At 37.2% G+C, this 24,575-nt stretch overlaps 2 protein-coding genes across 3 annotated transcripts in view; one reads left to right on the forward strand and one right to left on the reverse strand.

Moving 5' to 3' along the window:
* tnfrsf19 (tumor necrosis factor receptor superfamily, member 19) overlaps window positions 1-1,147 on the forward strand; it is a 30,452-nt gene extending 29,305 nt beyond the window's left edge. Inside the window, exons 10-11 of one of the 2 annotated variants that reach the window (XR_014209017.1) lie at window positions 7-414; window positions 445-1,147. Coding sequence is in view for 1 of the 2 variants with exons in the window: in XM_082181235.1 (XP_082037361.1) it covers window positions 7-11 (5 nt within the window). In the remaining variant the exon portion in view is untranslated. Of the gene's footprint in view, window positions 1-6 lie in introns of both variants that reach the window. The other variant, XM_082181235.1, reaches the window with a different exon arrangement.
* Window positions 610-24,510, reverse strand: mipepa (mitochondrial intermediate peptidase a). The gene is made up of 19 exons (XM_082181167.1): window positions 24,223-24,510; window positions 23,867-24,040; window positions 23,242-23,330; window positions 23,071-23,157; window positions 22,829-22,892; window positions 21,061-21,243; window positions 20,738-20,894; window positions 20,401-20,449; window positions 19,796-19,856; window positions 19,561-19,613; window positions 18,205-18,358; window positions 18,003-18,080; window positions 16,970-17,174; window positions 16,749-16,858; window positions 15,502-15,576; window positions 15,036-15,152; window positions 10,254-10,375; window positions 9,250-9,323; window positions 610-1,498 (listed from the first exon to the last, which is right to left on the reverse strand). The coding sequence occupies exons 1-19, from the start codon at window positions 24,364-24,366 to the stop codon at window positions 1,398-1,400; spliced, it is 2,097 nt and encodes a 698-aa protein (XP_082037293.1). The 5' UTR covers window positions 24,367-24,510; the 3' UTR covers window positions 610-1,397.
* Between the last annotated feature and the right edge of the window lie 65 nt (window positions 24,511-24,575).

The raw sequence follows: 24,575 nt of genomic DNA on the forward strand, positions 1-24,575 counted from the left end.
TTCCAGGATGACCTACTCTTATCTCACCTGTTGTTGGCCTCTGAGAGCCACTCTGGAGGTAGAAAGAGCAAAGGAAGATCCCACCTCAGATTACATCAGGCCACACACACACTGAGAACGTGTGTTTCGCCGTCTTTCTCCAGCAGCGTGTGACCACGTCAACATCGGCCTAAAGAGACTTTATTAATGTCTAAACAAAACCACATAAGACGAAAGATTCTCTCTTTTGTAAAGGAATCACTAGACCTTTCGTTTTTTCCCCCAGCACTGACTACCTGTTCGGGTGGGTTGAAGTTAAGGGTTATCTGCAGGTATTAGTTGCAGTCCACCTGAATGGTTTGCTGACTCTTTTGCAGTACATTCCAGTTCCATAGATCAAACTGCGCGCGTGTGTGTGTGTGTGTGTGTGTGTGTGTATGTGATCTCCAGTGTGGTGAATTGTAGATATTGTATTATAGGAAATAGGAGGAAAATATTTTTTATAATGTAGATACCCATCTTGTGCCTTCACTCTTGCTTTTCGTATTGATGGTTGGTGAACTAAAAAACAAACAAAAAAAAAACATGAAATTTGTGGCTTGTCAAATTTGTAAATAAAACTTTACAAGATTTGCTTGAGTGTTTTAATGAAAATATAATGGCATGCAAAGATATATGAAAACAATACAACGATTATAAGAAAAGTGTACAAAGTACTGTATTTTTAGATATATGAGGCCTGAGTAAATTCACATGATCCTTTTTGAGAACTATATTAATCTTCTTTTATATCACATATGAATAGTTGAATATAATTTTTTTATAGTTATATTCAATAAAATGTTACATTATGTCTGATCATATTTTATCCCAATATCAGAACAAAAAAGCAAAAGAAAAAGCCCAATATACATATCTTATACACACACGACAAATCCAGTAAAGGATTTACTTTAGATTATTTTTCATTGTACTATACTATACTATACTATGAAAAATATCAAAAGCAAAACCTTTACTGAATTTACAGATATATATATATATATAAATCACATATTAAATAATCACAATGTTTTATTCATATTATTATAATTAAATGTAGTGCCACCAATGTTGCATGATGTGGAAATACTTCACAAATTACATTTTATTCTGCATTTCTTACACACACACAAATCCACATTTCTTGCAAAAACCAAACAAAAAAAGGAACATTTTCTTGAAACAAAATAGACTTTCTATCTGGATAATTTCGTGAGAGGTTTTTTGAAATTCACTGGCATATATCCCACAATGCACAGTTGTGAGATCATTCAATTTTGTTTCATGAATTTCATCCCTTCTCAATTCATTAAAACTGATTGTTCGGGCAGTTGTAAAGACTGATTACAGCAGGGAAGATAAAACATGCTCATCCCTCAGCCCTCTGAGTCCATGATGAAGGTTTCGAAGTCAGGGTCCAGATCAGACACGAGGGCGTTGACAAAGTCCTCGATGGAGGGTCTTTTCTGCAACATGCCTGGACATGAAACAAGAGGGGCAAACTCCAGTTACATACACTCAGTTTTAGCAGCACAATCTTCCTGCTTTAATGACTTGTTTAGGTAAATGTTTACCATGTACTTTGCATTGGGTAATGTTAACTTCAAAGAAGCACTGTAAATCTGAGCAGCATTTACTACGGCAGAAAAGCGGTAACTAAAAGGGCAGAGGTTTTATCTTCCCTGTGCTACATTATGACAATATCGTCTTCCACAGGTTGACGCACTTCTGCCGTGCTCAGTGAACAGTGAGGCGTCCTGCTAAACTGTGCACACTCGATTTACAATTCCTCTCTGCTGGCGCTTTGAAGTCTGCTCATTTCCCCTTGTAGAGCTGCCAATGTAAATAGGCCCTCCTCCCTTCCCCCTCTTTCCTGCACAGGTCACCTCTAAAACACACACAAACACACCAAGTCCACACTGCAGAAGGCTGCACTAAAATCTCATGCAACTCTGACCCTCAAACCCTGTATGCACATCTTTCACAATGAATAATTAGTACTGTAAACGTTTGCTCTGACAATCAATCGATTGTGATTCTGTACTAAATTATGAAATCTGGTCACAATCACAATATGGCTTTATTTGATTACATTTTCTTCAGAGTTATACACTGGATATAGATTTGTACGGAGCTCCTAAGGGAACATGGTGATGCAAAACATTTGAGATGGGAGGACAAATTATATTTTAATGTTTTTGCATTTGCTCACAAAATTTGTGTTCTCTTGCAGAACTATTGTGTTCCCCAGAGAAATTCTGCATTCTATCACAATGGTATTGAGTTCCCTGAGAACATTTGCGTTCTTTTGCAAAACTGTTTTATTGCCCCTAAAAACGGTGTTCTCTACAAAACATTTGAGTTCCACCGAGAAACTTTGCGTTCCAACGAGAAACTTTGTTCTCTTTAAAAAATTTGAGTTCCACCAAGAAACTTTGCATTCTCTTTAAAACATTTGAGTTCCACCGAGAAACTTCGCGTTCCAACGAGAAACTTTGTGTTCTCTTTAAAACATTAGATTTTCGAGAAACGTTGCGTTCCAATGAGAAACGTTGCGTTCCAATGATAAACTTTGCGTTCCAATGAGAAACGTTGCGTTCCAATGAGAAACTTTGTTCCACTACGAAACTTTGCATTCTCTTCAAAACATTTGAGTTCCACTGAGAAACTTTGTGTTCCACCGAGAAACTTTGTGTTCTCTTTAAAACATTTACATTCCATTGAGAAATGTTGCGTTTTTACACAAAACTTTTGCATTCTTATTCCACACAAAACTTATTTCCATGACAAACGTTTTGTGAACTTTTCCTTCATTTTTTTTCCATCACCATCATCTGGACTTGGTGGATTTTTAAGCACAAGCTGGACTGGACATGGAAGATAAAGAGAGACAAGTACTAAAAAAAAAAAAAGAAAAAAAAGAAAACATAGGAATGCTGGCATTATGACTGTAACAGTAAGTAGTCCCACCTCAATCTGTACATCTTACTGTCCTCATGTAGTTTCCAGCTGAATGCTACACCCAGAGATGCTGTTCAGAGAGCTAAAGATGTAACAGACTATTTCTTTAATCTCTGAATGGATCACACTCGGACTAGACGTCTCCAGCTTCAATGCCACTTTCTATAATGATGTTCATTTCCTGAGTTCACTCTAGAGGGGATTCAGACTACAAGCCTATCCAGACTCACATTCTTTTGATATTTCAAAACCCAAAATATACAAATTAAGACCCGTATCCAGTGAGAATAAAGATATCAGATAAATGTGAAGGAATGAGCTTCAAATTCCTGATGTTAAAGAGTTGGGCAATATTATTATTATTTTTCTTTCTGAGCTCTTAAATGATCCAATTAAAATAAATTAGAGCAATTCAAATGTGTGAATGTTTGTGCGCAATCTTATAACTATTACTTCCAAGGCCTTATAAAGCCTTTGCTCTGTATAAAAAAAGATTGTTTCAACATTTCTTCAGCTTAGTTAGCATATATTAGTCAGTAAGTTATTTTTTTAATGAATACGTTTGTAAGAATTGAGAAATTAGGAAATGCCGGACAGTCTGGTTGGGGAGCACCCAGACCCTGAGAGGACAAAGGACCTCTCTGGAAATTACCATTTGAACTCACCATTTGTGAGGCAAAGTCACACCTCAAAACACATCTCTCCCCCTCTTCCTCACTCCCCCTCTCATATGCTGAGACCACATGTAAATCACCCAAGAAAATGTATAGTTTAATGTGAATGATTATCACAGAGTATTTTTCATGTTTGGTATCATTTAAAATGTCTCAGTGCGACTGGTGAGGGAGGGGTTGGCGTCTAGAAAATGGTCTCCCTAGTACACCCAAAGGTGTAACCTCTGAATGCAAATTTCCATTGTTAAAAGATGTTTCCAAGTGAAAGAGGTCCTGACTATATAATGACATGCAGCAGAGGATTCGGGGCCTTTCTGTATTTCAGATTAGTCCGTAAGGTAGATTAGATGAGCCTCATGTATTTCTTAATGTTGGGTTTGCATCTTCTCTCTATTCCAGAGCATTTGATGTTTTGTATCGATTATCTTTGAATTGATTATGAAATTGGCATGATACGTTTACCTGACATAATAAATTGTTACATTTGATTATTCTAACTGACTTTGATCAAAGAGTTAAAAGGAATAGTCAAACATTCGCTCACATTTAATGATGCAAAGATATCATTAAAACCTTTTCATTTATGTAGTCAGATGAAATAACGAGAGAATACATATTCAAATGTATTGCATTTAATCAAAAAATACTTTGCCTCGAGAAAAGGACAGTAACACGTAAAGACCTTCCGCGCTGGTCGGATGCCGGTTTTGGGCCGATCTAGCGCGAGCTTACACGTTTATTCCGCAAAGATTCATTAACTTGATCAAAAGTGACAGTAAGACATTTATAATGTTAAAAATAATTCTATTTCAAATAATGCTGTTCTTTTTAACTTTTGTTTCATGAAAGAGTCCTGAAAAAAAAATCTATTAAGTATAATAAGAAATGTTTATTGAGCACCAAATCAGCATAATAGAATTATTTCTGAACAATCATGTGACACTCAACTATCTATATCTATATCTATATATATATATATATATTTTTTTTATCATATACACACAAAAATCTTTTTTTTTAAATATAAATAAATATATATACTATGCATATATAAAAAAACCTAATGTTTAACCCTACCACAGAGGAATAATTGATCTTTTTTCGTGGGAACATGATTACACGGTTGACGAGATCAAACAGTTACAGGGATGGATGGAGTAAAGTCACCATTATTTATCAGCGCAGGTGCATTGTGTGTGTTTTATTATGAATCAAAGGGACTTTCTGCTTCAAGATGCTCTGAACAATCCAGCTGTGTGTGCTTTGAAATGGAGGACAACCACAGAACGAATGTCCGACATGCCTTTTCAAACACCTTCCCTTCACAGAGAGCTTCATTCATCCATAGAGAACAAGAGGATGAGGAGGCTCTGTGTGATTGGTCAGAAGAGCTCATGACTGGGATTGGAGGATGATGAAACTAAGGACACATCAAAGTGAGGCAGACTCATCTCTCCTCAATTAATCCCCGTTTAAACGCTGTTCTTTGGCTCCTGTGCCGTATGCCACACCTTCAGGTTGTGCAGTTACAGACACAGCGAGACATGGTGGAACATGACTCAGGTAGCGCTGGTTTGGGTTTCATATGAGGCAAGGGTTATCAAGAGGTCAAATGAGGACTTGACACAAGATACGATATGAAGTCTGAATTATGCAACCAAATCTCAGTTGAGTTGAGTTGAATGTTTCGCTATGCGTTCCTTAAGAGTTCCAGTAGGCCTGGTCTCCATGCGTACTTCTTTAGACTCAGGTTGAGCAATGTTTAAAGACTAAGAAGATAATTACAGCCTCCCTCCCAGCAGATGAAGAGATTTTCTGGTTTCTCCACGGCTTTGACGTTCGTAACTATTTGAAACATGTCACGAGTTGAAAGCAATAAGCTCATGATCTACCTGAAGGCTGGAATTACTTCATCATTGACTCTGTAATTAAAACAGGAGGTCTCAAAGCTTTGTCAAAAAATAAAAAGAAAGCTCAAGTTTAAAGGATTATGCCCCTGTGCACATGAATCATGTCGCTTATTGTCTATATGAAAACATTGGAAAAAATATTGTTCACGTAAATATTATGTATAACGTACAGTGAGGTTCCAAATTCTACTTGCTTCCATTTAGCATTTCGCTAATTTAATGCAGTTCTTTTTTTTTTGGAGCATATTAATTTGAGTAAAGTTGAAAAATAAACAAATTTCTTAAAAGAATAGTTAGCATTTGGTGTCTCTTTTGCTTCGAAGCCAGCAGCACTTGTAGCCTGGTAATACCAAACTCTGCTACTTCGTCTGGTTACCCGTAAGCCAATCACATAACGTTTGGTTATGATGTGTGTTATGCACCGGCTCAGCCGCATCGAACTTCCACTGTAAACACATGTATGATGCGAAAACAAAACCATCGAGCGAAATACCGGAGTGAACATGGCTGTGAACGACTTTTGCAGATTATGTGAAGTAAATCTACGCATCCACGGTACAATCAGCGTCTACATCATGGCTCTCAGCCCGCCCTCTGTTCGTTGATTGGCCGGCTGTTTTGAGGCCGGAGGAAAACTGGGAGATAGGTCGCTATCTCAGACTGAGTACAGAAGCGAACTGAAATTGAGCGGAAGTACGTAGTCAGGCTACAGCACTTGAGATACATGAACAAAACCTGATGATCATGTTCTCCAGCATGATTTGAGATGATCCAAAGTGCACCCAGAGCTTTAAAAGAAGAACGAACATCGGATCGTCTGTAGTCAAGTCACCTTCATTTATTATAGCGCTTTTAACAATATGGATTGTTTCAAAGCGGCTTTACAGTGATAATGGAAATTACCGTAACAGATTGTTTAGGCTTAACAACAGCTCTAGGATTAAGTCATTGTCCAGCTAAAGTTATTGATTGATTGATTGACTTCCGTTGCAAAGATTATTAGTTATTAACTTAGGGGCCGCTAACATGACACCGTTCTAACAGGATACTCTTAACGCGCTCCGACGCTCATTCACAAAACAGTGCCTGGTGTCTCGAGAACGCACTCCCTGAAATAGGTTCGAAGGTGTAAACGATTATCCGTTATCTCTGCACAAACCTCAAAAACGCAAACCCGCGAATACGCAGACGTCGCGCACATGCGCATTACGTGTTCAGTCCAAAGGTATGTGCACAGGCGGGTAGTCCTTCTTTACAAATCAACCCTCAATAAACTACTTGTCTGGCCCTAAAAATGTATAATACAGAATCTTCTGCGTAGCCATGAGAACCAGAATTATCCCGACAGCATTTTATCTGTACTGAGGTAAAGGGAAGGGAGGTCTGTACAAAGTGTACATGTAGCCTTTGCCTTGGTGGGTCGGCACTGTTTTGGCAGCACAAGGAGGACCAAGAGCACATTCGGTAGGTGGACGGTGGTCATAATGTTTTGGCTTCTGAGTGTATGATGTTTTTTAAACAAAAATACTACAGGGTATATACAGAAATTCTTCTCACCATCCGCTAGCTGCCTGTCCCCTGAACATACTGTAAAAAAAAAAACGCGGTCTCTGCAGACACCACAGGCTCCACAAACGGCAAGAAAAACAAACTGGGCCAACCTGCACCACGAAACATAACAAACTGGGCCAACCTGCACCACGAAACATAACAAACTGGGCCAACCTGCACAACGAAACATAAACTGCTCCAGCCAATAACCGACAAGAAAGATTTGGGGGTGGGGTTTGGGGGGTTAGTGTGCGGATGACGAGGAGGGAGGGTCTAGCTAGCCTCCGTTTTGTTTGACAATACTTTAAACGTCAACAAGAAGTGACGTCACCCAACATCACTTAGAGCATCTTTAAGCGTCTTGATAATGACTAAACGGCTCTCAGGCGGCATTATATAAATACAGAATTAGGTAAACCAGTATTCTTTTACTGCCCTTCAACCACTATATTTCCTTCACTGTCTTCACAGTTATTTATGAGATCTGCCCTTCTTTGTGATTGCATATTGATGTAAATTAATGCAATGTGCACTTGGCTGTAAAGGCCAAAAACCCCATCAAAGAACATCTGAAAGTAAGGTGAACCCGACCTTCCTGTGATCCTGTCTCTAAAACTCATGCATGTCACCATCTGTGTGCTACAGCGCTTCAACATATCCCAGCCCAGGTGCTCGACTGTGCTATTGTTCTTTCAGTCTGTCCTTCGGCACTAAAATAGAGGTCCCTGGGAAAGCTGAGGGCCATGAAAGACGCCTCTGTGCCGCCCATGGCTGGAGAACACAGGGCTTCAGTCAGCATGGCCGTCAGTCCGTCACTTTCCTCTCTCCGCTATGCCATCTAATCCAGCCTGGACTTTTCAGCACCAGAGGCCTGGGATCCGGCCAGCGAGGAGCGAGGAGCCCGGCAGATAAAAACGGCCCGGGCTACAGGCTCTCTCTAGGGTGGCTCTTGTTCCACTGCGATCCGGCACAGAGGAGGGGGGCGGCGAACTGAGGAGGACCCCTCTGAACTGGACCGTTAATAATGAAAAATACATGTGGTTAAGAAATCGGAAAATAAGCAATGTTATTTTTATGTTGTAAATCAATTAACAACTAATATTATAAATATATTATTTTACTTTTTTTTTAATACGTTTAAATAAATTTTGTAATACTTTTTTTTTTACTATGTGCAACCGTATATTATGGTAATTCCAACATGATGTGAACCAGTGTTATTTTAGTATCATTGCGATACTATTATAGGTTTTATTAATATTTTGAATCAGTTTTTATTTCAATATTTTCCATTTTCAGTCATTTAAAAAAAAAATAATTCTATATAGTATTTTTTTTTTCTTTACATTTGAGTTAATCTAGCACATCAAGTTAAAATTTAATTAAATAAAAATTCATGGCGAGTTTAAATAAATAAAATAAATAAAGCTACATATGACCAAAAAAAAAAAAAAAATATATATATATAAAAGGTTTATTTTTGATATAAGATTCTAAAACTAAATCTGGATCCTCACTTTATTAAAAATCTTTAAATTTTATTAAAAAAGTAAAGAGTCTTAGAAGAGTTAAAATCATCACAGTCCAACAAAATATGTGTCAGAGGCATGGATTTATTAATTCCTTACTAATTTCAATCTTTAACGAGCTATACTCTTTTGTAAATACGCTTTTTAAGAAATGGATGAAGTAAAAAAAAAAAAAAAAAAAAAAATCCTATTGATTTGTAACTGTAAAACCATCAAAGTCCATCAAAAATGTGCTTCAGAGATACTGGACTCTGGCATTAGGGGCATCATACAGACATTGATCATTATCTTGGTGCTCACATGGGTCAACACCAGGGCTGGGAAACTTGTCATCTAGTAGAGACCCTGCTATTCTGTTATTACAGTGCTATATTCAGCCTTGATAGCAACTTAATCTGTTCTTGTCTGCCATTATTATGTAATGACATTTTGACATTAACGGGACGATTTCTTTGTAATTAACATGCACTGAATAATTATTCACTATAACACCAGAAACATGAGGTCAGTTTGGATGTTGACTCTATAAGGGACAAAGAAATAGCAGTGACTGAACTAACTCCGAGTTCATTCAGGTGCAGACTTTTTTTTTCTTTCTCTTACCTTCCACCATCAGCATGGGCTCCTTCGCTCCTCCATGAGCCAGCATCTCTCTACGGTAACGTTCTCCGGTTTCCCTGCAACAACGTGAGCAGACAGAGATTTACTTTACACTACCAGCATCCTTCCCACAATCCAAGCCCATAAACCCTTATGTTCCCTCTCTAACTGCCAGACATGTCCAAAACTGTCCAAACAAAAGGAAGTGCTAAAGAACAAAACCACAGTGGAGTAGTTAAGATATCCTGGTATTTTGAAAGACCCCATGAAATGAAAACAGGAGTTTTGTGGTTTTCAGTCTGTGCCTGTTAACTTTATGTTAGTGCACTCTTACATGTTAACACACATGTTAATACGTTTTTTTTACTATGTGGAAACGTATGTTATGGTAATTCCAACATGATGTGAACCAGTGTTATTTTAGTATCAGTGTGATACTATTATAGTTTTTATAAATATTTTGAATCAGTTTTTATTTCAATATTTACCATTTTCATTTCAATTAAATTTTTTTGTAATTTTGTTGTGGTTTTGTTATTTTAATAGTTAAAAAAAAAAGTCTACATAGTACTTAGTACTACTTTATTTTTTCTTTAAATTTGAGTTATTCTAGCACATCAAGTTACAATAAATTATTATTTCATTTATTAACATTTCACAGCATCAAATTTAATGAATTTCATGCTTGCATCCATTTTTTTCTTCTTCTTTTATTGGTATATATATGGTTCCATGTAGAATCTTCAACATCCCTGGAACCTTTCCATTGCACAAGTGTCTTATTAGTGCAAAAAGGTTCTTTAGATTGTTCTTAAATGCTTTTCCAAAAAAAAACCCCCAAAAAGGTAAAAGGCTGAAAGGCTTTGAGGAATCAAAAATGGTTCCTCTATGACACAACTGCTAAAACTACCTTTTGGAACCTTCATTTTTTTAGTGTACAAGCTTTAGGGAAATAAAAAAACAAGTGGCAATACAAGGGTGACTTATCTAATGAATCTTTCACAAACCTGTTGAGGGGGTCTTTATAGAAACACTGCTTCCACACCATGGAGGCCACGGCCCGTGACATCAGATACGAGTAGTACTTCGCCCCATAGCCGATGAGATGACTGAACCTCAGCTGCCAGGCCTGCAGAGACAGATGCAGGTGAACTAATCACACGCTGCCGTAGGAATATTCCTATTACATCTCTGTAAACGCTTGCCAAGTTATTTCCTAACCTGGAAACATGCTGATGCTAACAGCACTCAATATCTGACCCAGTTAAATGGAACAGTCAAGTTAAGGTATTGCCACACAATGCCTTCAGGACCATATTCATCACTAAATATTTACATTCTCAGAGCACAAATGGGGCAAAGCCCTCTTCCATGGCTACTTTACTCTGAGGCAAATTAAAGACAGTGATAATGTTTTGGGTGGGAGCAAGGTGGGGAAGTATTTGGCGATAAAAACACAGGCTAGATTCGTGTTGAAAGAGCTCAGTAGTTCAAACGCATTGCTCAGGGATGGAGACGTGCTTAGACACCCGCTGTTACCATTATCCCTGCAGGAAATGAACCGCGCTCACTACGCTTGATATGGCAGTGAATAGGGGCAACAATCCTGTTGGTATATGATAAAATCAGTTTATAGCTACAGCTAATCTAAAATAGCTGGGTTCAAAAAGTCAACAAGGAGGATGATCAGACTGTAACTGCTATTATGAATATGTTAGCCTTACTGTTATCTATAAGCTAGTCTGCTCCAAAACAATGACAAAATTCACATTTAGAAAATATAAGCATTCAAAACTTACAGTCTCTGCCAATATGAACCAATGATTTTGATGACATCACTCTGCACTTCAGCTCCTCATCATATTTTCTAAATAAAATACTCTCTAGAATCTAAAGCGTCCCGGCCCCCTACATTATAAATAGCTATCAAGCTGTGGCTGATATTGGTCACTTACTATTTTCTACAGCGTAAATAGCACATAGTGCACTTGCACTATATAGGGGATAGGAAATGACAATATAGGTAACGATTCAGACAGTGTAAATATGCTTTCCATTGTGGCGAATGAAGTCTGGTTTCACGCTAGTGTCACATGAACCACTGCAGCATGCACACAGTCTGCTTCAATCCAGAGACACAAGAGCATATGCTCTAGTCGGGAATCGGGATCATATGCGCGAGTCGGCGCAGAGCAGTAAACGCATCGACCCATCTGAATTCTGCACAGAATTCTGTATTTAATGTGATATGGAGGAGATTAGGAGAAGAAACTGTTTGAGATTAGGAGGAAACTGCGGCTTTACCGAGCTCATCGGCTCTGGCCGAGCTGTCTGTGATATAATCAAAACGCTATTGGCTATTTAAAAAAATGGGAGGAGTTGTTCGATATGTCCCGCCGTGTCTTCCTGTTTTAGTGGAAATTACGTCAACACACTGAATAATGCTGCGCATTGAATAAACTTTGTTGTACAAGGCACTGTTGTTCAGCGGGTCTCACGGTGTCTTGACACTGCCGTGGTGCTCATGTAGGATACGCATACCTGAATTTGACCCGACTGCCCAAAATCCTGTGACTCTCTACTGTATCTGACAAATAAAACAAAACAAAACAAAAAACTAAGAAACAAACAAAACTAAAAATCCACACCAACAAACCAAGAAAGAAAAACAAAAAACAAGAAACAAACCAAACCAAACCAGGACACAAATGCAAAAAAACTAACCAAGAGAAAACAAGAAACAAAAACAAAAATAAACAAAAACAACAAACCAAGAATAATAATAATACAAATAAAAAAACACAATATAAGAAACCAAGCAACAAACAAAACAAAAATCCAAACCAAGCAAACAAACAAACCAAAAACAAACAAATAAACAAACCAAGAAACAAACTAAAATCCCAAACAAGAAACAAACAGAACAACAACAAAAAAACTACAAACAAACAAGAAACCAAGCAACAAAAAACACCAAAAACAAACAAACCAAGAAACAAAATAATTCAAAAGCAGGAAACAAATAAAACAACAAAAAGCAACAAACAAAACATAAGCCAAGCAACAAACAAAACAAAGTAGGCTTTATACCATAGACGACCTTCCTCTCCTATCACAGGGCCCGGGGCAATATTAGGCACATTAGGCTTAGCTATTTGCTATCCGCTAAATACATGATTCATGTCACAGTGTTACAACCTCCTGAACATAGGAATCTTACAGATACACGTGTTATATAACTATATGCTTTTGTAGTTGGTACATAAAAGCATTGCTATAATATCATGCTACAGAATATTAAGGACTCCACAAAGACATCTGGCTAAAATGATTAGTAAGGGACATGCTGGACAATCTTTTCTTATGCAGAATGTGTGTGTGTGTGTGTGTGTGTGTGTAAGTGTTTCACTGCGAGGTTGATGAAGAGAGCCAGGGTTGTGTAAACAGCACTATGAGAGACACATTATGGTTGAGGAAGGTGAAACTGCTGTAGAACACAGACCTAAGCCCCAGAGTATCAGCAAGACATATCCCATATGGCCTCTAATGACTTCAGTAAGCCCAAACGCACTCCTGCAGGGACGTAAAATCTGAAAGCTAAACATTAGCGAAACAGCTACTTGACCTTCAACACTTGCCTAAAATCTGTATTGGGTTATGGAAATATTTTCACTGCAGATGGGTTCTGTCAGGCTGCTGGCCACCAAAATCTACATTTATAAGAATTTCACATTTACAGTACTTTGCATAAAGGCCTTGAGCTAATAGAATCTAACCAACTCTAACACGGTAATACCGGACATGTACGCTCTTTGCATCCAATCATGTATCTCAGCGGCCAGAGGAATGTAACACTGTGTGTGAATGTTGCCAAATATTAGCAACAGGACAAGAACCTCCATCTGGTCCATGTTTCAAACAGCTGACATTATCTTCCAGAACACTATTAATGCCCTAGTAAACCGAATCAACATCAGCAAACGTTAAACAACTGTAAATATGAGTCTGAGTCAATTAACCATCTCCGTCATTTGCCACAATCTTTATTAATGGTTAAGCATCACTTTTATTACTCAATTTAGGGTTAGTGATTTGAACAAACCTCAGTAATGAATCTTTAGTGCCAAAGTCGTCATGTGCAATTTGTGGTATGATACCTCAAATTTTACAGCTCGTTGAGGTGTGATATTTTTGTTAAGCAATAAGACTTAAATTTTCCCCCTGGTGGACAATAAAATGGGCAAACTAAATCCTGAAATTAAACAAATGCTGTTCTTTTGACCGTTATATTTATCAAAAAGCCCTGAAAAAAGGTATTCACAGTTTCCACAAAAATATTAGGCAGCACAACTTCTGTTTTCAACATTGATAATAATGTCATCAATAGCAGCATATCGGCATATTAGAATGATTTCTGAAGGATCATGTGAGTAATGATGCTGAAAATCCAGCTTTCACATCACAGAGATAATATTTGACATTTTTACTGTATTTTTTGTTCAAATAAATGCCGTCTTGGTGAACATAAGAGACTTCTTTTATAAACCCTTGTAAAAAAATCTTACTGACCGCAAACTTTTGAAGGGTAGTGCACATTGTAGGTGGGACCACTAAAATGTTCCTATGCGTGTGTAACGGAAAGATTGTGGGGCCAAAACTTTGTCAGGTAAAAATCGAATTTTATATCTTTACTGCAACAATATAATTTGTCAAAACAGCTGTGATACTTGAATAGAGTTGCATGCCGAGGGTTTTACAGCCATATGTGGACTGAGGAAAGCTTTCATTTGTCCTTTAATAGTCAATAAAACAGGCATCCTACAGGAATGAAAGACACACGCATACTATTAGCTGCGTTCCCGTGAGGCAGTAATAACGGATAAGAAGGGGGAAGCTGGGTGATTTAGACGATGGTAAAGACATTACGGCTGAAGCAATTAAAGAGAGAGGGGAATATTTAGAGTTGGGGGGAGGCCTGATTCCCAGTGGCTCCACATAATTACAGGCCAGGATGAACGGTTTATGAAGGCCATTCCGAAATAAAATATGTGTTTTAAATCGCTCCAGCTCTCAGGCGGCCATCTCTACAGCTGCTGAAGAGCTAAGAAAAGCAATTCAAACTATGTTTTCCCTTCCAAAAAGACTCTTGAAAGAAGAGTTTCAAATATTTCCCCCAGGGAGCGCTTCTTCAAAGTATATCTCTGCTTTGTTATTGCAGAAAAAGGGCCCCGAAAAGGGCCGGAGAACGGAGAAAAGTATTTTAATCCTTTAACCGTGCAGTGTCTGTGTGGAAAACCACAGGACAGGAAAGGGGCCAAAACTAAACTACCTTGGTGTGTGTTGATGTGTTTTTGTACTTCAGAAGGGGAGTATAAGATGTTATTAAGGATTAGTCAAGGAACTATTCCCAAACATTCATTAACTTCAATAACGCCAATGGATCACTTCATTTCAACAGACCACCTACATTTGAGAGATGTGCTTTTTGTGCAGCAATGATTTCTAGGAGGCATTAAATAAATCATTCAAAGTTATCCTTAAGACCAGGCATTTTGTTTTCCTAAGATTTCCTAAACCTGGTTTTTAAAATACAGGGAGGTTTTTTTTGCCAGTTCTACTAAATGGATTGGCAGAAAAAAGCAGAAAATGGTGGCTTCCACATTTAAAATTTGTGTCAACATTTATGTATTTTGACATTCAAAAAATATTTTAAAAGTATTTTATAACATTGGGAAAAAAAGTACACATTGCACCCATTATATTTTTTAATTCAAATGAAACACACTTACAGTGTTGGTGACATATGGCAGGCCATAATACTTCTTCTGCATGTCTATCATGATATCTGTCGTTGATCGATTTTGTGGTTTTCCATGATAAACTTGATCCAGGATTGCGTAGAAAACCTAAAGAGAAACATTTACAGAAATTTTTGTTCAGATACCAAACCATTTATGAAAATGTTGCGTCAATATTAGATTTATATCTAGTATTTTTTCCAATTAAAAATATTTTTTAATTATTTTTATTAAACAAAATTATTACCTAAATGATTTAAAATTAATTAAATTAAGAAAAAAAAAGAAAAAAAGAAATGTATGCCTGATTTCACCATCTACATTGGAGCTTCACTGTGAATCCTGTTTTTTGTTTTGTTTTTTTTAAACAGTAATATTGGTCCCCACATTAGTTATGGGTCATAATAAAAGGTTATGTTCGAAACCGTTCTCGTTGTTGAATGAGAAGATCTGGTACCTGAAGTTGAGTGTCAGCCGCACCGCAGACCTTCTTGGACTCACAAAGACGGGCCACCATGCTCTGCGGCAAAGGCTATGAGAGAAAAAAAACAATAAAACATTTTCACCCAGAAATTATTTCAGATGACTTGTGAGTTGTATTTACTACTTCCATGGTGCTTTTGCCTCCTGTTTAACAAGAACCATAAATTCTTATTTATTGTAGTTGCATGGAAAAGAGCGACCAGCTAAGAATTTAAAGGGGGTCCTATTATGCTCATTCGCAAGTTCATAATTTTGTTTATTGAGTCTACTAGAATGTGTTTACATCATTTAATGTTCCAAAAACTTATTTTCTTAAAAATGTATGTTGTTGCAGCACCTGTTTTCACCCTCTGTCTGAAATCTCTATTTTAGTTTTCGGTTTCTTTAAAACCCGCCTTCACAGCTTGCTCTGACTGGTCAGCCGGCCCCAGTCTGTTGTGATTTTTCTACTGCTTAGAGCGCATTGAAAGTCTTCTAACGCCCCTTACCATAACCGGTGAGTATCCACCAGAGAGGGTTCCTGAGGCGCTGTAAACTCTACTGTAACTACACAAACTATGGCACCAGTTTTGCCATATCACTTCAAGCCCGAGTCCGATAACGATAGTCAAGATGGACAAGCTGATCAACCCAAACCACTTTCAATGGCACGACTTGTGCAGGATCTTTCACAGTGGTAATTATTTATTTTTATACCTCTCTTACATTTCAAATGTGATGTTATATCTGTGTTATTTATAACAATTGACCTGCTTCAAACGGCATGTTTCAGAAAACAGTCGTTACAAAACAATGGTTGTATACTGCTAAGTAATAGTGTGAAAAATACATTTTAACCACTAAGTTCATCTGTCTAAGGAAGGCTGAAAAAAGGGGGTTAAGATTCGGGGTGGAAAAACATCATCTCTTGGACAAGACGCACCCTAACTAAACTCAACCTCGTCCCCTTTATTACGTATGCCTTGGGCAGAAAATGATTTAAATTAGGAATTGCGAATATTGTGATGTGTACGTTCCCTGAAGAAAACCAAAGACTACAATCGAGGCATTTCAGGTAGTTCAGAAACAGTACTTGCTGATATAGAGAATAACTTCCTTTGGAGTGGACTTTGTGCTTTGCAGACCTTTTTCATGCTCAAACAGCAACAGTACACAAGCATAATAGGACCCCTTTAAAATAATTTTTGAAATAATGACCAACATGAACATTGCAGTGTGTACCTGTCCAGTCTGGTAGTGACGAGCGAACTGACTGATCACGCGATAATCTGTGGCAAAGTATTCCATGAGAATAGAGGGCACCTCTGCGAAATCAGTGGCACATCGGGTTCCTGAAGAGAGAAACAAGGTCACCATGATCATGCTGCTCTGAGGAAGTTGTAAAAGCTGAAGGCCACAAATGTGAACAAACTTAGTAGATTTCTGTAGTGATCATTCCATACCCGTCACGTGTTGGTAGCGGGTACGTCCCAGCATGGAGTGCATGGCATGGCCCATCTCATGGAAGAGATTTTCCATCATGCCCGGGCTGAGCAACGTGGGAGCGGACCGCGTGGGGTGGGGCAGGTTTAGCATCAGGACCACCATTGGCAGCTGATACTGGCCATCATCCAGCCGCCTCCCGCCACGAATGGTAAAGTGGCAGTCCTGAGCGGATCACAAACAAGCTGGACTAGTCAATACTGATTGGCTGAGCAAAAACAACAAAAAAAAACTTTGGTTTAATTTTGATGTTGAATAAATCAGCAAACATTTGTTCCTGAATGAATCGCTTGAGTGAATAATTCAATGACTCCCTCATGATTTTTTCATTAATGAATCGATTTTATATGAATTGGTTGAGTGAATGATTCAATCTCTGCATCCAAAATCACATGCTGTAGTAGGTACTGCATTTGGCTTGAAACTTACTTCGCAACAATTAAAAAATACGTTCTGTATATGAATGTGTGTCGTATGCATGAAAATCAGATGTCTGAAATGCCTGAGCTGAAGTCTGTCATCAGAATGATTTGGTATAATAACCTCCCAGAAGTATCTCACATGATCGCGTTCTCAAACACCAGGCATTCAATGCAAGAGTGTGTTTTGTGTGCACACTCAAGAGACGCAAGTCATTTATGATGTAGAAATAAAAGAGCCACAGTACAGTAGTTTCCCCAATTGCAGCAACATCCATTTTTATTACAGATATTTTGCACCAATTTCCCAGGAGGTGACGATTGTTCTCTTGTTGGTGTACTGTTTTTCTGATACTGTATAGCAGGGAAGAATTCAATTTCAAATGCAGTGAGTGACTCACTCATAAAGACACTTGTTGCCACCTACTGGTGTAATGATGTAACTGAATATCAGTATGAACCACCACTCAGTCAATCAAATTTGAGGATTGGAACTTATTGTTGTATAGTATTGTATAACAGATACTAATTTGAGATGGACAAGCAGGGTAGATGGCTTATCTGAGTTCTTTACCTGGTAAGGTTTCTCAGGTCTGTAGAAGAAGTCACAGTAGATATATCCTAGCAGTCCCTCTGTTTCATGCACTACAGCCTGAGGGAACAGTTAAAAATGGCAAGTGACATTAAAAAAAAGAAAGAAGTTGGCTAGACCTGAAGATGAGCTCTCATTTAAGCCCATTGGGTAAGATAATCGAGCACAGAAAGCATGATCTCACCAGCTTGCGCACATCTTCGCTCCAGACCTCCCCCACACTGGGCTGCTCAGCCAGCAGTGATACACCATACAGCTGTGTGAAAAGACCATTCAGACCTTCCATACACGCTCCCAGCGAGAAGTATGGACTGTACAGGCTTGGCTCGATGTTGAATCTATGGAGACAAAACATAAACATGCCATGTTATTAAAGGCTGAATGTCCATTTCACATTCTTTCTCACAAAAACCACAGACTACAAAAGAGAAATTACAAGAACGTAAAAATAAATGTATTTTTCTTATTATTATTATTCATGTTGAACAGCTGTTTTTCTCGATTGCTAGCACACTATAACTGATTCAGTTAGCCCACTTTCCACAACCATTGATTCAGTTCTCAAAACAAAGACACATTTCTCAAAATGTTTATCACATTTCACCTGTTTTCACACACAATTAAATTTTCTCAGTTATTTCTGCAAAACACTATACAAAAATACACAGGTTTAACCATGTTCTCATTCAGAAAACACAAACACATAAAATAATTAACTCAAGCATCACAATGTGAACTCGAATAGCACACATTTATCCTTGAATAAACATTACGTAGCAAAACTGATGACACACCAATCACAATCTCAGGATAATATAAATGTATCTTAATGGAGAAGAATCATCTACAGGGTTTTTATACTACTTACACATATAGTATAATTATTACACTGTAACAGTACTTTAAACCTCACTATTCTTTGTACAGTAAACTATAGCACGTTGTACACCCTCAAACTCAGTCACATTTATTTGTAGCCAATTTGTTTTTTTGTTTTTTTACATTTACAGTATTTCTGCAGAACTGAGAAATGACTGCCTAAAGAAAGTCTTTTGTCAAAACACCACGAAACTGCTGTAGTACTCTGCACATTCGGCCAAATTTCTTTACAGTATAGAGGATGCTGATTTTCTTTTACTGTACTGTAATTGACAGTATACTGTATTGTGTTGCATATTGAGTTCACAATCAATTCATTGGTATTTGGCTTTTCTAGTGCCTTTCATCATCACTTTAGTGTAGTGTCACTTTCCCTAAAGCTCATTGTTGTGTTTTACTGTACCTGCACTCTTTCATTTACACTGTATACTGTAATGGACGATGATCTGAAAAAGTATTCCCAATAAGAGGTTTTTGTAACACTGTTTTGAATTGACCGAAAAGTAGTCTGTATATTTGTTAGGTTTTGTGTGTCATCCGAGGTCAAAGTTTGACAAAAGAGAATGTTTTTGACTAAAATATTTGAATGTTTGACAGTAGTGTATTATTTTATTCTTAGATGTAAGAAAATTTTATTCCACCTTAAGCTCAGGTCTCTTACCTTTCTGCACGTATCACACCACTGAAGTACGGATGGTCCCATGGCATTACTTCCTACGAAGGAAGATTTCATTCGGTTTTAATTTTTGAATAGAACAATTAACTATTTCTCACTTAAACTTGCAGCAATTATTAAGTTTGTAAAATTGTACTTGTCAAAAATTTTACAAGATGATACAATATGAGAGCAGATGATAAGAAAATCCAAATATCAGAAAAAATTGAGCAGTGCTTACAGAATTTTTGGGGTTGAGTTTTGTCTTCATATCCCTCATCATCTCAAAATCCCTTTCAGTCCTAAAGTTTACAGAAATATCATTTGTTTATATTTTATAACATATATTTTACATTATAAAAATTAGGTAACACTTTATTTTACAGTGTCCTTGTTACGCATGTATTTACCATAGTAATAACAGTAAATTATGCATAATTACATGCAATTAACCCTCAACCAAATCCTACCCTAACCCTATAGTAAGTACATGTAGTTGCTTAATATTACTCAGTACTTAAATATAATTACACTATGACACCTTAAAATAAAGTGTAACCAAAAATGATATACTATACATGCATATACAAATTAAAAATATGTTTCAATACACATGCATGCAACCAATTCAATACAACGTTAGTGTCTTCATGTTGTTCATATAATGTTGTTGACAGTGACACCTAGTGGCAACTGCTTGCAAAGACAACGACAATACTGTAATAGATAAATTAGGTTTAATCTTTCTTTAAAAAAAAAATCAGACAGTAACTTTTACACATAATATAATTATTATGCATCTGTGGCTCAATACAACTGACAAATTTTGAAGAGAGCAAACTCTACCTGTCTGAGAGCTTGTCTGTGATCTGCTGTAAGAAGCTCATAACTGCCTCTGTAGAGAAACAGACCGTGCCATAAACTTGTATTCCAATAATATAAATAATATTAAACATAATATAATATTAACTATTATATTATTTATAAAAAAAATAAACATGAAGTTTGATAAGCAGTGTTTAGAAATAATCATTATTCTTGCAGTTCTGCTTGGTTCAGCTAGTGGTACAGAAATGACACACTTCCAAGTTTAAAATAAATATATTGTATATGTATATATATATATATATATATATATATATATATATATATATATATATATATATATATATAAGTCTTCTACCTGGGCTTTTGGCCATGCTTCCCTTTAATGCTCTGTGCGCATAAGATTCATAACCAACCAAGCGAGCCAGTTTATCTCTACAGGCCAGCAGTTCCTCAAGTATGTGCATCACATTTGCGTTCGGGTAGAGGAAAATTTTATAGGCAACTTCCCTGACCTGAAAAATATGTGCACAGACAGCAACAAAAACCACTTGTTACACCACAATAAAGCCACCTGAGGGTCTAAAGGAAAACGGACAATATAAAAAGAGTTTGTAACTATTTCAATCAACATGTATACAACATCAAAAGAGTTTGTGCTAATTCAGGAAAGTGACGTACCAGATCATCAGGTGCGTCCGCATGCAGACCGCTGATCTGAACGTGCTCTCCTTCTTTACTGAAGTGCTGGTGAATGTGTTCAGGAAGAGCTCTCTTCTCGATTCTGTTGGGCATGTGGCAGCTCATGAGAAACTGGTTACTCAGATCCAGCAGCTTCACATTCAAGTTCACAGCCTCTTTCCTCTGTGGAATAGAGAAAGGGAATCTGAGAGATGTCTTACACACAAATGTATTTTACTGTCCAGTATAGTTGACACGGTACCAAAACTTCAGTAGCCGGTACCAATACCAGTAACATTTGCAGTTCTCTGTTGGTACCAGAGCAAATTAAGTAGCCTACTTTAAAAAATATCGTCTCCTCCATTGGTTATCACTGTCAATTCGATCACGCATTTAAATACGGTTGTCAATCCAGAATGTGTAATAAACAGAAAGCAAGAGAGCCTACCTTTACAATCAAAAAGTTTGTCAATCTCTAAAGCGCAAACTCACTGAATTCTGCACTCTCACTGTCTTAACAACACTCTCTCTCAATTCTGTTCACAGTAATAGTTATCTGTATATTATATTCATAGGACAAATCTATCTGTAAATTTTTGTTTATAATAGTATTCAACTCTATATTTATTCAGTACATATCCATGTTCTGCACTTATGGAACCACTGTATATCCTGCACTTGCTGCTATTGCACTTCTGGTTAGACCTAAACTGCATTTCGTTGCCTTGTACCCGTACTTGTGTAATGACAATAAAGTTGAATCTAATCTAATCTTAATGTACAATGAATCTCTTTTTGACATCATGTTTACACTTTGCTGGTTATAGTGAAAGGATGTGTTAGTGTGTGACTTGCACTGATTAAACAAAACAAAATCTTTTCAGGTGTGTTAAGCGGATTCTTGCTGACAAGTGGCTCTGATTGGCCATTTTGTTCACACGCTCAACAGATATGATTGTGATTGGCTACAATGCTCAACGCTTGTAAACACACGCTGTAAATAGAAATCTTTGACAAACAAACACGAACAAGAGCGTTTGACAGCAGTGTCTATCAGCGGGTACCGAATATACCCTGTACCGATACGTTTGACAACCCTATTGTCCAGTAAAGTGATATTAGAGCTGCACAATCCTGGATAAACTGACAATCAGGATTTTTTTGTTTTGTTTAAACTGAACAAAATAACGTATATTTAAATCATTTGAATGAATTTTTTTTTTTTTTTTTTTTGGTTTGAATGAATGATTCAAAGACTCACTCAAAAAGACTTTACTGGATGAATCAGTGTTTTTGCACAAATCTCTTGAAATGAATGATTCAATGATTCACTTGTCGCCACTTACTGTTGTAATGATGTAATTGATTCAATCTTAATTTTATCAAGATACTATCAAAAGGTGATTTACTCAATTTTGACATCATTGTTTATATCCGACCGAACTATAAACTTTTATCACAGTTCTTCTGTGATGATCTGAATTATTGTAAAACATACATAATGATACGGTGTTGTTGAAGCGGTTTCATTCCTATACATGAAAACTGCTCTCTCTGAGTCAGCGGCGGCGCAAAAGCAGATTTGAATGTTCGTTGAGATCTAGTCGATCAAGTCAAAGGCTTAATAGACATGGCTGAAACATTGTCATTTAGGAATAAGATCACAGGGTGTTTGAATCGAGATCGCAATCTTTTTAATGATTAATTGTGCAGCTCTAACTGAGATGAGTCAAAAAAGTATAATTAATAACAACAACAAAAAACTAACCTTTTTTTTATCCAGATGGATTCCACTTATTTCGAAGTCAAACATGAACAGTTCAGCCACTCTTCTGCATCAATAAAACAATATAGTGAATATTACAATGTACTTTTTTCCTTAAACAAAGAAAACACAGTAACACCACAAACTTGCATTAATGAAGTAAACAAGATCAATTTGATTGGAATTTCATGTTGACTTTTGCTTGGACATTTATCATACAATAAAACAGAAGATCTGATTTATACCTTGTTTCTGGGTCCAGTTTGGCAAAGATCTCTTTGTTATCCAGCAGGTCCTTTAAGCTCTTACACAATTCAACATTGGTATTGAGTCTGTAGGACAAAATATTAACCATAAATATCGCTGTCAAGAGAAATTGTATATATATATAAAAGTGGATATATAGCCAGGCTCACCTCTCCACCATAGTGCCAATGTTTATACAAGTCCTCTCTGCAGCCTCACGGTAAGACGGGTCGGGATGTGCAACTTTAATAAAGTCTGCCTACAAAAAAATGAATAATAATATATATGAGATGTATTTTTAATACATAAATATTTTTGATTCCAATATATTTAAAATGTAATTTATTCATGTGATGTCAATTACTCCAGTCTTCAGTGTCACATGATCCTTCATTAATCATTCTAATATGATAATTTGCTGCTCAAGACATTATTCTTTTATTATTATTATCAATTTTGAAAACAGTTTTCACTGCATAACATTTTTGTGAAAACAAAGATAAATCAAAGATAAAAAATAAAATAATAAAAATACATTAATACTTTCATTCCGCACGGATACAATAAATTGATCAAAAGTGACAATACATACATTTATAATGTTACAAAAGATTTCTATTTCACATGAATGCTGTTCTTTTGAAATTTCCATTCATCAATCAATGCTGGGGAAAAGTACCAGTTTCCAAAATATCTCCATTTTAATTGTGACAGAAATTTCAACTGAGGAGAGTAGTATGCTAGTTCTCATTTGTCATCTTCTATTATTTATTTGTATTATTAGCATTTGTTTACCATGTCTGCCACTCTGCACAGGCTGTCTGACAGTTTGTCAAATATCTCCACAGTCTGGACTCCAGGAGGGCAGAGGCAGGCTTTCTCCACCAGCTGCTCTGTCTCCTGCAGGGCTCTGTCCTGGACCACCTCAAAACCCTCAACCGAGCCGAGCTCTGGGACACCAAACAACCCCTGTCTCACACACACACACACACACACACACACACACACACACACACACACACACACACACACACACACACACACACACACACACACACACACACACACACACACACACACACAGTTAGTGCTTTACGATAATAAAGGTCAATCAAACAGCAATTACACTTAGACATAGATACAGAGCGTACCACATTTTGTTGGTAGAGCTCTAGTCTCCTGTGGACTTTAGCATTGAAAGCGGCTCCTACAGGTGACCAGGTGGTGACTGTCCTACAGACACGCGCTGCTGTCCCGCGCCTGAGCAAACACAGCAGCGGTCTGTACGCGGACATTACTGATGACAGTCAACATGCGACTCTACAACCACACTCAATTCACTCTTCACAGCTAGAACAACCGACAACTGAACTAACTAGATTAAACAACCCCAACAAACGGAAAAGCACTGCAGTAGGTTTTGAAATGCTCCTTCCAATGACAGTGTGCAGGACTTTGATTTTACAGAAGCACTTTCGACACATAAATAAATTCGTGAGAATTT

Source organism: Leuciscus leuciscus (assembly GCF_965113295.1).
Source record: "Leuciscus leuciscus genome assembly, chromosome: 9".
Classification (NCBI taxonomy): Eukaryota; Metazoa; Chordata; class Actinopteri; order Cypriniformes; family Leuciscidae; genus Leuciscus; species Leuciscus leuciscus.